Source organism: Bactrocera latifrons, unplaced genomic scaffold (assembly GCF_001853355.1).
Source record: "Bactrocera latifrons isolate USDA-ARS-PBARC rearing strain unplaced genomic scaffold, ASM185335v1 scaffold_204, whole genome shotgun sequence".
NCBI lineage: Eukaryota > Metazoa > Arthropoda > Insecta > Diptera > Tephritidae > Bactrocera > Bactrocera latifrons.
This window is the reverse complement of record NW_017535564.1, coordinates 95,362-111,015: the sequence shown is the minus strand read 5'-3', so window position 1 is coordinate 111,015 and position 15,654 is coordinate 95,362. Positions and strand designations below refer to the sequence as shown.

The following is a 15,654-nucleotide window of genomic DNA, read 5'->3' as shown; positions in this document are numbered from 1 at the left end:
TTGCTCACTTGTGCCATGAAACTTGCTGAAGCCAAACTTGGCATCCGAGACGAATTGTTTCTCCTTGAGCAGAGGTAAAAGTCTAAGCAAAAATATTCTTTCAAATAGCTTTCTTTCAAAGGCTTATCGGTTGATATGATTTGACTAAATGCTTAGGTTTACCAAGCTACGAAAACAAAATTATTTCAGCACATTTTCACAAAGAAGAAAAGTAGCTAAATTTGAGCAGACCATTAAAAGCTTACCGATTATGTTGATTACATTTCCAGGAAGCTTAAAAGAGTGAAGACATAGCATTTTGGAGTCAGGCATTTTGTTTGCTGTAAGTTCAAATGTCGGCCGTTGAGAAATCAAAAAGTATAATAGGAGTTGCATTTCTAACAGTGAACGGTTTTAGAGACTTAAAGAAATGTTTATGATTATTAATCAGACGGACTCCTTAGCTTTCTATTTAGCTAACTGTAATTCGAAATTACTTTTGTTTAAAGTGAATAAACACATTAGAACCTTTGTTATAAACTTTCGAAATGACTTTTCTTTAAAGTGAATAAATACATTAGAACCTTTGTTATAAACTTTCGATACTTTCAATCGAAGGATTTAGAAGTTTTATAATTGACGCTTTCAAACTTTGTCGATACCGCTGATGGCTCACACGTTCCAATGGAAGAACTCTTATAAAGAGTCTGATGATGAAATAACTTGATGCTATTTCTAGGGAGGAGATGAATGCTGTTTGACTAATTCTGGACGCACAGTTAGTCCGTTATCAGTAACGCAGTAATCCAATACCAATTGTGCTTGGTTGGACTCTTTCATATGCCTAGTTTAACTCAGCCTTAGAGCTGTGGAAGTCCCCACATTAACGAAAGTAAAAAGCAGAGATCTTATCCAATACGGAGAGTATTGAGTCTATTATCTACCGAAACGAAGGAGTTTCGTTTGAAATTCTAAAGAAAGGTTAAAACAGATAGACCGTCACTGACTGTTTAACAACCACAACCACAAAGATGAAAAGAAATGAACAAACAAAAAAAAAAAAACAAAAAAAAACATGAAAAGATGTCATGAAGAATAAAAGAACAGGTTTATGAAAAGTAGATCTCCTTGCATACTCGACGAGAATGAGGAAAATGTATTCCTTTTGTCAAAAAACAAACACCTGAACGGCTACAAGTATCAAAGATTCTATAAAAATTTAGCAAAAAAATCGGCATAAAATTATTACTTTCTTTTTCTGTTCTTAAACTCTGCAAATTCTTTATTGTCCGCCGTTCCGAAATTTATGCAAATCAGCTGGTGGCCTTAAAAGATTGTTGATGCCAAACGCGATTTGTGTGAAAGTTTCGGTGCTTGTAATTTCGTTTGTGGCCATAAGTGAAAGTTTTCGCGATTAGCTATGCATGCAAGCACGTGATTATGCGTCAAAGTTTTCGCGGAATCCCTCAAGGGTAAGCTAAGAAGTTACGATAGTGCACAAAGGGATGATTATRGTCGATTGTGTATGCAATTTTCCTAAAGGGAGTTCATGCAGCAGACTGAAAAAACCTTTTTAAACTGTAAAACTTTAAAAGCTTTAATGTCAATTTATTGTCAGCGAAAATGAGAAATTGCGCGCCAAATTTAACCGTTAGTTTGTCGGTTCTGAGGTCTGAAGATTTTTGCAATAATTTTAAAGCACAACCAAAGGAATTTGAAACCGATTTACTATATTAGCTTTGAAAGCAAAAATACATTGTGTTTTTGATATAATATTTGAAATTCCTTGTTGGAAAAAACTTCAGAGTTTTCCACATGCAATTCAGCTCTAAGATATGCTACAGTCAATCAGAGTTGGTGAGCCATTTAATGTTTGTGCTTTCACCTGCATTACCTACTGAGGAGAGACCACTTTTGAAACTACTGTCGGAAATTGAGATGAAATTCAAATTTGCAAATACAAACGTGCAACTTTAATAACTAAGCTGGAATAACAATGCAAATATAATTTGTTTACGATTGGGTTTTCGCGCAAAGTTTCAATTAAAAGTCCTACTGTTTTTTGCCCACAGCATAACCCTATTCATACGTTCATTAAGGGGTTAAGGGTAGTCAGATCTTTCAAAAAATAATTCTTTTTTGCATTTTCGTTAACTGTAATATCTTAAAAATATTCTTTGAAAATATCACGTTGCTCCGATAATTAGGTTTTAAGTTATTCGACAAATAACAAAGAGAGCTCGGGCACTTCGAAGCGCTAGTGTGAAACTTTAAACGCGTTTTTCTCAAAACTATGTTTTTTTAACTGGTGAAAACTGTAACTCGAAAACCGCTCAGTAGATTTCAAAGAAATTTATATAGCTTTTAGAATACATAATAAGCTCGGGCCTGATCGAAGGATTTTTATTTTTTCAAAAATTTCGATTTTTGCCATTTGTTAATTTTCGAAAAAAAAAATCCTTCGATCAGGTCCAGGATTATCTATTTATAAAACAAATTTTTTTGTCCGATTGATTTTAGATGAATCTCCAAGGAATTATGGTTGTCACCGCAAGTACTCTGTTTTGGAACTGGGTCAACACAAACTGTGGAAATAAAATTTTTTTTTTTTTAATTTTCGTGACTTCAAGTCACCACATTCTATAACAATGGCATATTACTACTTTTGTAAAATAACACGCAAAAAATAGCAATAGCAAAAAAAAAAATACTGAAAATTCTCATTTTTTCGTGCCTCTGACTACTCCTAACCGTTCAATCTGAATCCTTGCATTACTTTCCGTCCCTAAACAGAGCAAACAGATGAGCAAAGTTATCATACTCTAAGTGTCGTGCTGCAAACCAATATAAATTGCCGCACATGTGTGACTCTACATCCCGATACCCAACATAATCACTCTTAATCGCAATAACCGCTGCCATGGCCACCATACTTCCCTCCACCCCCTCCTCATCACACTAACATAAGCCATGTTTATGTTTAGTGTCTGTTTTGGCTTTCCTTTCGGCAGTGCATGCGTTGGTCGCTACTCAATTGAGCGTAATAACTGTGACATGACAATGGGGCAAACCAAATCACATGACAATGAGCAACAGGGCGGTCATTCAATCAATTAGTCTCACAAGCGGCACACACAGTTACATACGCTTTGATTTTCGATTGTTTGGCCAGAGTTGTAGCTTTTGGGGGTGCCAGGGGAACGGTAACGTACTATATGTAAATAGAGTAGACAAATGCGTGGCAATCCAAACATTGCAACACATACACATGCACAAAAGGCAACTTGATTTTCCTGGCAGTTATATAGTATAGAGAATACTATATACTTATAACGGCTGGTGCAAGTGCAAGCATTTTTTTCAATAGCCTTCTCGGTCGACCTTCTCAAGCGACATCGCTTCGCTCTCTGGGCTCTTGAAAAGCTCCAAGTTTATATTTGAAGCTTGTGATCTCGGCGACGCTTAGTTCCAACAAGACAGCGCCACTTGCCACACATCGCGTCAATGAATAAATTTATTGAGAGAACCCTTCAGTGGTCAGATAATTGCATGTTTTGGGCCTGTCGATTAGCCACCAAGATCTTGTGATATTACACCGGTAGACATTTTCCAGTGGGGATGTGTAAACTCTAAAGTCTATGCGGACAATCCCGCCTTGATTTACGCCTTCGAGCAAAACATCACGCGTGTAATTCGAACGAGTCATCAAAAATTGGTCTCATTGAGTTCCCGCAAAAAGTAAATGCCGAAAAATATTCTTTRGAATGATAATAAAGTTTCACCATAATATTTGAAGTTTCTGTGCGTTTGCTATAAAAAGTAAAGAACTTCGAAATGGATCACCCTTTAGCAGCAATTATGTATAGGTATTAGTATTTTTTAGCTCACCGTAAAATGCTTACATATATGTATATGTAGCTGTGCGCCAGCGAACAAGCATTCCGCATAGAGTTTAATGGCGCAGTGACAAAATGTGTCTAGCAAATTGTTGCTATGCGACTGTATGTATAAACTTCGTTTCAAACGTACACCTATACACACAGATATTTACTTTGATATACCATGAAATATTTATGTGTGCGAACATGTTGTTTCAACCTACGGTGCCATGCTTTGCTACGTAATTTACCAGAAAGCGAAAGGCAAATATATTGCAAACGCGTAAATAAAAAAATAAAAACATACGCATAAAGCAGTAAAGGGAGTAGAAGAAAGCATGGAGGAGTAAAATAATAGAAGTAAAGTAAATCGCATACTGGGTGCGATAATAATGTGTGGCCGCACAAATTTCCCATCACAACATAAACATGGACGAAAACACAAAATTTATGTATCTATATAGTCAGGAGCCGACATTGTGTGTTTTTGCTATACTAAATATACACTATAATAAAAAACAACTCAAAAGTGGTAGTGGTTATATCTAAGTTAAGCTGCGCACAAGGTAAATTTGCCGCACATTCATATAGCAAATATAACACAGTATTCTTCCTAGCACAATATAAAGAAATCCGAGCGATAATAAGTTCTTCAGTAGTATACTACGCCAGAAGCTTCTGATCATATAAAAAAAAAATTTTAAAAATGTCATAGAATTCGACATTGAGCATAAAGAAAATGCGATGCTCCTTTAAAAAAAAAAAATTTTGTTTCCCACATGAGCTCAAGTTCAACATTTATGGCAACTGTTTAAGAGAAAAAGTTTTCGCAAAACTACGGCTGATCTCAATGCTCTGAAGTTTGAATGTCAGCCTTTATTGAGAACAATAGGGATCGTTACAAATAGAACTCTCTTTTAGAACAAAAATTTAAACCTATTGTGGATCTCGGTTGCAGTTCAATTTTCCAACAAGGTAACGATCCAACGCACACGGCGCAAATTATTGAGACATTTGCTTCTTTATGATGCTTTCAGTTAGTATGTATATATCATTGCAAATCCCAGATTAAATATATTTGAACTTGTATAGGAAACTTTGGAGGAAAAAAAAAAATGTAGATTTTTGTCTCTCACTGTACATATATTCATAATATTTCTTTGAAGTTGAGCAAATTTTACTGAAGCGTCGATTCTCACACGAATCTCAATCAATCTCTGAAGCATATAATTACCCTACATCAGTGTTTCATGTTAATCTTAAACTGACCTTAAACTCTTATCGAAATTTACTGTTCAAATAGCGAAATCATTCGCATAAACTAAACCGTAATTTGCAACGTCAAAAATAAATTCCGACTAAAAACTGACAGATGAAAATATGAAAAAAAGTGAAAGATGCTGAAACTCGTCAGGCAAGTATAMGAAAGAGAGACCAAGACAGCCCGACATCTCGCGCAAGCCCGTTAAAATGACTTGGTGGATATTTTGTGTATGAAACGCGTTATTGCTCGACTCGTTCCSATAAAACTGAATTTTTTCAAGAAGCGGCGCCCAGGTCTTTATGGACATGCTTGACCGCGCTAACTTAGATCGCACATGAATGGAGAGCATTCCAACTTCTGATGAGACATGGGCCTATGATATGCAAACAAGTCAGTAATCATGGTAATGGAGGGAAAACAACGAGCCGTAATAAAAACAACTACACCAATGCCGTTTAAAAATAAAGGTGATGCTCATTGTTTTCTTCGAAATTCGTGGCTTTGTGCATCATGAATTTATTCCGGAAGGATAGACGATTATTAAAGAGTAAAATAATATTGAAAACGGCCGGAATTGTGGAAGAACAATTCATTGATTTTACACGACGATAATACACTATTACATCGACCCACGACTGAGACCGAACTATAAGCCAAAAACGCAATGTCAACGCCAACGGTCAACTCACCAGATTTGGCTCCGCGTGATTTTTTCTTGTTCTCCAAACTGAAATTGCCACTCATTGGAACCCGTTTTCGATCGTTCGAAAAGATAAAACCAAATTCGCAGAAGGATCTGAAGGCCATCACAAAAAGTGCTTATGAAAAATGTTTCGAAGACTGTAAAAATCGTTGGCATAAGCATTGGCATAGCATCTAGTGGGGATTACTTTGAAGGCGTAAAAATAAATACTGATGAAAATTTTCTTACTTTGCATTTTATTTACAATTTCCGGGTACTTTTTTGTCATAATATAAGTCGAACTTTATAAATAATAGATTTACCGTGCGATTCTGTACTGTGATACAGTATCAAGTCTCTAAATTTRACAGAGACAATTTTTGAGACTTGAGACGATTTTGCTATTCTGTAGGTGATAGTCGCAAACTCTATTACATTTCATTATTCAGAGATGTTTTTATACTTAAATGAAAATAAATATGTCGATAACAAATATTAAACTTCACTTGCTAAAAACAAAATGATGTTGGATTACATACAAAAATGAGTTTACACAATTACAATTTTCAAAGCTATGCTTTCGAATCCTTATAACTTTATGAAGCTATGTGAAACCCCTAAATAAATGTTCAAATCGCACTAATATAGGTATAGACTTATAGCAGGAACAGTCAAAACCATGGGTAATATGATACGAGACACTTTGAATCGAGAGAGAGCTGTATAACTCGCATTTTTTTACAACATTTGCCAATGATGCCACTGTTGAAAAATATTAGATTGGGTATTTAATAAATTATACAAAACACTAAATTAAACACTTTGAAAATGCATACATAGATAAATGCTAAAATGCAAAATCATTAATTAATTTACATAAACATTTATTTTGCCAAAATATGTTCTCACAGTTCAATGAAGCTTCATTTCACACTAATTTCGTCAGGTAATTGGAGCGGTTTACTTCTGGCATCCCGTCTTTTCTGAAATCAACTGTCAGAAATTCCCTGATCTCCATCGCTGTCAAATAATCAGGGAACGCGTTTGAGAGAAAAAGAGAGCGAATGCTAAAGTCTCGTATCATATTATCCATGTCAAAACGCTACTGCCTTCCTCCCTTTTCCTTCCTCATCGGCAAAATGTGTGCCCAGTGAAAAACGTGGCAAAAACGCAGATTTCAGATTTTCTTTGTCTGTTTTCACAATGTTGCCATTGCTCAATATGCATATATAGTTTTGTACACATCTATGTTTTGAATTACAATTTTTTATAATATAAAATATCAAAGCTGAAAACAAACTAAAAGTTTATATATTTATAAATAATAGCATGTGACTCTGATTTTGAGTTATTTTAAGAAAATTTCAAACATATTGAACAGAGTGAATTATAAAAGTTGATAACTACTACAGTATATAGATATTGGCAACCCTGGGTTGTGAGAGAGCAATCAGCTGACACGTTTCCACGGCAAAAACCAAAATGCTGTAGATTCTCACGTCATCCGACGTCAGAGCGAGAAGGGAGTAGCGTTTTTCACTGGGCACTTATATTGCCCGCCCATAAGATAGGTCGAATCAGCTGACACGACCCACGATTCTACGTTTTTCACTGTTTCTGCTATTAATATATATGTATGTACATATAAAAAAAATTGCATTATCGAAACGCGTTTGAAGAAACGCAATGCAACGTAGGAATAACAGAAAATATATAAGGATTGTTTATATATTTATCTGTTTTGAAGCTACAACTTTATGACGCTAAAATTTGCTTTCCAGCTTTATTTGCATAATCAATTCACCTCCACGGCGGCTGAAAATAACGCTATATTTTATTATTGCAGCGCGAGACTTGCCACCTCAGTGCCAGACCGGCAATAGAAGACAGACTTATGTGTTTAAGTATATATGTAATTTTTCATATAAAAAAAACTCAAAAATGCACTTTTATTAGCATAAGGTTCTCACATGAGCAAATACAAGTACAACTATGCAACAGCTAGACAAATATACTGCATAAAGATATTGTACGTATATCAGCTTGTATATCACCTTTCACTTACCAAGCCTTGACGTGGCTTTTGCTTTTAATTTTCACCTCTGTTGTCATGTGCGGTGTCAACTGGTCCCTGAAAGTGAAATATTGTCGGTGTGGAGCACACGTTAATCACCGACACCGAGTGTGTTTAGGTGCGACCAACAGACATCACATGGCAGCTTTGTTTTATGTCCGCGACAACTTTTGGTGGTAAAATTATAGTAGTTGCTTTAATGAAGGCCAACCAAATGCAGGTAACACTACTATAAATGGGATCGCCCTAATGGAAAAACATTTATTAAACTTTGTTCAAAATTACCTTAGCATTTAAGGTGCGCTGTTATATTTTTTTAAAGGAATTGGAATATGCGTTTCTGTGTTGGTATTAGACTCAATCGAAAAAAATTAGTGCAAATGGCCACCAGTTTGTCTCTAATTRACAAAATGACGTTCCATTGACAGATATTCCATTGGAGTGTGAAATTAATATTTCCAACGGTATGTGCTATATGTTAGTGATTCGGCGCCATTAATGATAACTGACAAATGTTGGTCACCTGAAAGCTTTGAACCAACACATATTCATAACATTCGTTGAGTACGCATTGAAGAAAATATAGCAGCCGTAGCTGAGCGTGTATCCGTACACGAAGACAGTGTAGAGTCGATTCGACGACGTTCGCAACCACTCGGACCGTCGTGTRGAACGGCTTGGCACATTTTACATCGAGTTGATAAATTGAAAGAACTGACCATCCCAAGCAACAATTCTTCGCTCAATGGGCTGCCAAGTTTGTTCGGCGATGATGCTCACTTCTGGTTCAATGGATGTGTAACAAGCAAAAGTGCCGCTTTTGCGACAGAACAAGCGCAAGAGATTCAAGARCCACCATTTCATCTAGAAAAATCAACGGYTTATTGTGGTTTCAGATTTTGGGCCGGTCGATTGGCCACCAGGAACGTGTTCGCTTCGATTCAGAACTTTGATGAAAWACATCATGCGTGYAATTYGTTCATCGAAAACTGTACTCAASGSACMATCTGAGACATAGCCGCGGCCAACATTTGAGAGAGATAATTTTCAAACAATAAATGCCAAAAAATGTTCTTTCGAATGATACGAAATCTGAAGTTTGTRTGTTTTTCATTAAAAAAGTAGGGAACCTTGAAATGGGTTACGCCTAATCTTGCAGAGTTTTGAGTTTTTTACTTATACTTGTATGAAAATAATTTGGCTTTTATTATCTTCAATAGATTTTAACAAGAGAATATATCGTTTTTGAATTTGCCAAGGAAGAAGGAGGAAGGAGGAGAGTATAAATCTGATAGAATTTCCAGAAATGTTGACTATTACACCATTAAATCTCCAGATGCAATATATTCATACAAGAACATAACCATTCTGTGATTTTAGGAAAATATATTAAATGCAGAGCATATTGCTTTCGGGTTAAAGTGAGTCAGTACACTCCAAACAAACTCATTAGCAAACAGCTCAACTACAACAATTTCATACTGGGTACTCAAGTGCATATGAAAACAGTGCGTTATGAAAACACATGATACAATCGCGACAACAGTTGAGGTAAAAAATATACGCAGTAAAGCTAAAAATACCAATCAAGCCAAAATAATTCCGGCAAATTCGCGAAATCTCATAAAAAGTCGAAGCGAAATAAAATGGAAGCGTAAAATGCATACGCAYTTTGTTTCGTCACGCGAATTCGATAACATTGAAATGGTTTTACTTTTCGCAGAAGCGAGTGTGCAAAGTGGAAAGGAAAGGCAACAAAAAAGAACAATGCTGGGATAAGCTTTGAAAKAAAGGGCCGGTTGGGCTTAAAGGATGCGAAATTAAATTGACATATTATAGGCATTGCAGGGCGTAAGCTTATAAAGGATTTTAAGCAATTTGCTTAGCTCGCCGAATATGTAACACAAAAAATTTGATAATTTTGTTTAAATGAAAAATTGTCGAAGCTACAGTAGGTAGAAAAAAATAAGTTATCAAAGCAGCCAGCGCTATTTGAAACGCTCTATACTTTTTCCCTTAATTGAATATAATTTTTTTGGTACATGTTCCGAAAGGATCGTTATCAAAGTACCGTAATTGATGATTTTAGGGGCAACCGCTTAGCTGGTAAGAAATTTTTGTGGCCTTCTATAGAACTGCTCAGGGACAAAGCGTGGAAATAGTAAGTTATCAAGTGCAGTAATCAGTGTTTTTCATATTAAAACTTAAAATTAAATTACAAAAAAGCATTAAACGTGAAAGAATTGTTTATTTTATAAATTCTGAAATTGAATTGGTAACTAAAGTTTTYGTGTTTTTTTTWATATAATTTTTTGAAATATTAAGGCAGTTTTTTACGGTAAATTAAAAACAAATCTAAAAATGGTGAATTTTAAACAASTAACGAATGAGGAGCGTTCAACCATAATTAATTTGCATAAAGATGGTCACACGCAGCGTTATATTACTGAAAAAAGCCAGGTCGCAATACGAAAAGTTATTGCCGGCTACAACAAGGATAATCGATTCATCAGGAAGGCGAAGCAAGGGCACCCAAATATAACAACGGGAGAGTTGATAAACGATGTCTGGATGTTTCCAATTCTGATCCCTTCAAATCAGTTTCAAAAATTCGCGCACAGCTTATAAAAGAAGGCATGAATGCCCCCTGAGTGCACAATGTCCGTAACAGATTGCACCAAACCAATATTCACAGCCATGTTGCAAGAAGGTTACTCTACCTAAATGACACAAATAACAAATAACAAAAACGAAAAGCATTTTATAAGGAGGACATATTCAAATCTCAAAATTTTTGGCAAAACTGCTATATAGATAATTTGTCTTCGTTATTCCCACTGTCTGGTTAACGTTTGGTGCTCACCCGAACAAGAACTATGAAATAATACAAGTGCACTCTACCCACAGTTAAGTCGGTGGAAAAGGGCTTAATGATTTGGGGATGCTTATCTGCGAATGGCCCTGACAATATTGTAATCCTGGAAGGAAAATTTACTGCTGCAGTTTATTTAAATATTTTAAAGCAGCACGCCATTCTTCGACAGGACAACGCGCAGATTCATACTGCAAAAATCATTACAGAACATCTACAAAATAAAATTGTGAGTGTATTGAGATGGCCTCCTCAAAGCCCTGACTTGTTACCAATTGAAAAAACCTGGGCAATCCTTAAGATCCATATAACTGAGGAGAAACCCTAAAACTTGGTTGATTTGAAGAACTGCATCTGTAACATTTGGAATAATTTTCCTCAAAATTAGTGTTTGAAGCTTGCTAACTTCATAAAATAACGATTGGGTCAACTAGCAAGACGTAATTAAGGACATTGTGGATATAAAACAATTTCATAACTTATTTGTTCCACATGAAATTTACAGTATGTGTGTATGTTTCGCTTTTATAAAAGCAATGAACTTATCTTTTGTTTTAAAATTACTTTAATTAGATTATTTGAAATATGGTCTCAATAAAATGAAAATATTTCGTTTGAATAAACTTTTAAATTTTATTCACTTCGCTGATTTATATTTCACTTTTTCTACCTACTGTATGTAGAGGGAGGCGGTTATAGCTAAGGGTGAAATGTCATAATCATATCAATATAATTGTATAAGGTGCTTAAGGCGCTTTGTCGGTAGAACAATATGATGGTGCTGTTCTTGCTAAAAATATTTTTGATATCATAAAGATCTAGCTTACGTATTTCAAAGTATATGCTTTGTTATCTATCTTTTAAGTCAATCAATTTTGTACTATACTGGGTTCCACAAAGACTGTCAAGCGGTTGTTGGCCTAGTGAGAGGGCACAACTTACTGGCTGGATGGGAATTGGTAGCGATAACACATGCAGCAAATACAGGAGAGTAGGTATGAGCAAGACTCTGGAGTATCACCGCCGCTTCTGTCCGACTTTATCTAGAACAACTTTTAGATATTTAGGCGCTTCGTGGTTCAATGGACTTCTAGTTAAATCATATAAGCGTTGGACGTTCTGTATGATAACTACAAAATTGAACTAAACCAGTAAATCTAACCTAACCTAGGTAAAATTTGTAGAAAACTCAAAAACTCGCCTCTGTTTCTTTAAAGCGGATATTTTTATGCATTTTTTTAACTATGTGTTCAAAATATAATATACATCTTGGAACCCTATATATCGCTTCACATAAAATAAGCAGGTTTCTAGAGAAGAAAAAGTAATAACAAAACCTTTCGGAATCTTTTACTGACTGCCGATGAGCAGTCACCATAAGAAATTTGAAAACTTAACTTTAAGTCGTATCAAGATGGTAATGACGATGTAATMTCTATTTTGATTTTATGATATTTATATTTAACACCAAATTTCTTCAATGATATGCGAAGGAACCGCTTTGAGGAAATCAACTATATGCTGCACTTCGAGTCCGCATTGCATGAACCGTCTGCTAGTTCTGATAGGTTTGACACTCTTTGGAAACTACGCCCATTGACTGACCATGTAAAGGCCAAAATTACTGAAAACTTTCACCCAGAACAAAATCTCTTATATGACGAAAGTATGATTGCATATTTCAGTCACCATGGATGTAAACAGTTCATAAAACGAAAGCCAAAGCTTGGTCTCTTTGCACTCCTAGAGGATATATGATCAACTTGGAAATATACCAAGGGAAGAATACGAGGGTGAATCCTAAATATGAAGAACGCTTTGGCACTTGCGCAACTCCACTCTTGTGTATGATTTACGAATTTTCAGAAGAGGTGCAAGAACTTCCGTTATCCTTTTACTTTGACACTCTTTTCACTGGAATACCATTGATGATATATTTGAAAAAAAGGGGTTTCTAGGCTACCGATACAATTCGAGAAAACCGAATTCCAAAAAGTTGTCCTTTTCCGCTTAAGAAAGATTTGCGTAAACACCAAAGAGGATATTRCAAAAGCGTGGAAATCAAAGAAGAGTCAATTTATCTRWCTAAATGGGTAGATAACTCGGTAGTCTGCCTTGYATCGACATTTTTTAGTGGCCACAGCRTCTCGCTGCTATAGAGAATTGCGTAGGAGAATACCAATTCCACGTCCGTGCGTTGTAACTCAATACAACAAATTTATGTCGGGTGTGGATCGATTTGACCAAAATGTTGCATGCCACCGCATAAACTTTAGAGGAAAAAAATGGCGGAATGATTTTCTACATATATGTAAACCAGTGTCCTAGCTTACCTAGCGTAGCCATGCCGCAAAAAATAAATCTTTTCAAAATTCCACAAAAAATTTACGTAGGGTGATTCGGGTTAACTTAACATTTTCGCAACCTTTCTATCAGCGTTTTAGAAATATAGATATTAGAGATATGGAACAATTTCAAGTTTGGCATTATTTCATRTTTTTCGGTATTCTTAAAGCGGAGATTCCTCTTTTAGAAACCATCATACCGTTTTGGAGTTATTATTCATCAAAGACATKATATTTAGCTTAGCCGCTATATAGAACTAGTATTATCGAACCGTTSAATCATTCTATAAGGAAGGTCTCAAACATTCTTTACAAATATAATTCAAGGAAATTAATATAAAATAAACCCCTGTTCATATTTTATTTATTTTTTTTTTTTATAGAAATTCTGATTCTTTTAATACATTCAAAATTATTGTGTGCAAAATATTTGATTAATTTGTTTTTTTTTTTTTATATATTCAAAATAATGCTCTTTCAGCTGTACTTTTTCTTTTATTGTGACTTCATCTTATCTTTATATTCATCAACTATTAGGACTCTATTTTTTTTACCTCCACTAATTACGGTGTTCTCATTGTTCACCCTCCTCTTCCTCTTCTCCCGCCATGTTGATATCTGCGGCAGTAGGTTGATCCGCCGCACCCATATGATCTGCGCCCTCAGCGCCTTCTTCGCCTTCATCCTCATCCTCCTTCTCTTCTTTCGGAATCTCTTGCGAATCGCATCCCTTTATGTCTGGCTCTGGTTCGTCGGGTTCGCAACCACTCTTTGCGATTGGACGCTCTTCAATAGTCTCTTTGTAGTATAAGTCCATATCGGGTCGGAACCAAATACTCTTCACCCAGTCCAGATCGAAATCATACTTCGGACAGACGCAATAACGTAATGCACGATGGCATTTCGGACACTTCGCACCGGCACGTCCAGCATGTATAAACTTCTTCTTCTTCTTTTGGCAGCAATACGGACAGCGATGCGGCTCCTTTTTTATGGGTGTCTCGCGTGGTGGCTGCTTGCCATAGATGAGATGACCACGCTTCTTAGCACAGAAACAGCAGTTACAATCCTCACCTTCCGGTTGGTTRCGGCGCGTCAGCATGCGATCGTAGAACTTCTTGTAGGCCACTTTTATTTTCGCCTCAAAACCGCGTTGCTCCTCACACGACAAGCCATCGTAGCGTGCATAGCTTTCGGCAGTCTTTCGCGCGGCATGCACATACACACATTCCTCTGAGAAAGATGGTCGCCCTTCTTTCAAACGCAATTCGTCATTCGGCTGRTAGTAGAAAGCTTTGAAGCCGCGCTTGACAATCGTATAAGCAAGATGTGCCTCGACACGATTCATCAGACACCGTTTGCCCAGCTCATGGAACAGATCTTCTTTGCGCAGACGCTTCTTCGGCGTTGTGTCCATGCAGTAGCACACCTGATCGTAGTGCAGAAAGGCGTAGGTGATCACATCGACGGTGGATTTCGCCTTGCATTCGTGTATGCCGCAGATGATCATGATCTGCGCTAGCGTATTGGCCAAGTCCAAGACATTCTCSAGAAAGATGGAGGAGGCGTTCACTTCGCCCAGGCATTTGCACTGCTCCTCCTGATTAATGATGCCGAGGTAAGCGTGACGCTGGCACTCCCTRTGCGTGCAAGTGCTGCGGCACCGGAAATCGGGCATGGCATGATGGGCCTGCATGTTGTTGTAGCAGCTAGATGATTTTATGTATTTTGTAAGTAGAACTGATCACTTTTAATTTGCAGATTTTTTGTTGCACTTTTTAATTTTATTTCTTTACTTTTACTTTTTTTTTTGTTTTTGCTTTACATTACGCGACTATCTTTCAGCATAAAAAACGCAATACTAAAATTTAGAAGACATTTGCTTTATATAGAAGAATGAGGAAAATTCAGCTTTTTTATGCTTCAATTGCAAAATGAAATGTTGGAATTTAGAAAAATTCTGACACATTTCTTTTCAAAATATTTCCCAGTATTTTTGAGTTGCTAAACAAATAAAAAAATTTATTTTATATAAAAAATAGTATATTGTAACAATTTAAGGTATCAAAACCAAAATTTTCCTACAACTTGCGAAAAATATGTTCAAGCAGACTACTTAGCAAGTTTAATACCCATAAACCCACAAAATTTTATTAGAAACTACGTATTTAAGACCAAAAACAATCAATATAACAGGTCAATTGAAAAGACCCCGGGCTGACACATAGATGGCGCGACTGGAACTAAATCGATKTTAGTTAGCCCTAACCTTGAAATATTTTTTTGTCGGCAATTTTTTAATCTGAAATAATCRATAAAAAAATCAAATGTTGCCTTTTGAAAAGAAAAAATACAGTTGAACAAAAACATGGCTTGATAAGAGTCTTCGGATACTACCAAGGGAAAATTAACCATGCAGGRTTSGTATGTTAAGTTTAGRTGTAGTGAAATGAGCACCGAAGATGGTGAAAGCAGCGGACGCTCAAAAGAGGCTGACGAAAACATCAAGAGGGTCCATAAACTAATCTCSGATGACCGTAAAGTGAAGTTGTKCGAGTTT

The 15,654-nt window shown here is 36.1% G+C and overlaps 1 protein-coding gene across 1 annotated transcript; it reads right to left on the bottom strand.

Moving 5' to 3' along the window:
• Positions 1–13,536: 13,536 nt before the first annotated feature.
• On the bottom strand, positions 13,537–15,021 carry LOC108968145. Its single transcript, XM_018931936.1, has one exon. It carries the CDS (start codon positions 14,788–14,790, stop codon positions 13,669–13,671), a length of 1,122 nt encoding a protein of 373 aa, XP_018787481.1. The 5' UTR covers positions 14,791–15,021; the 3' UTR covers positions 13,537–13,668.
• Between the last annotated feature and the right edge of the window lie 633 nt (positions 15,022–15,654).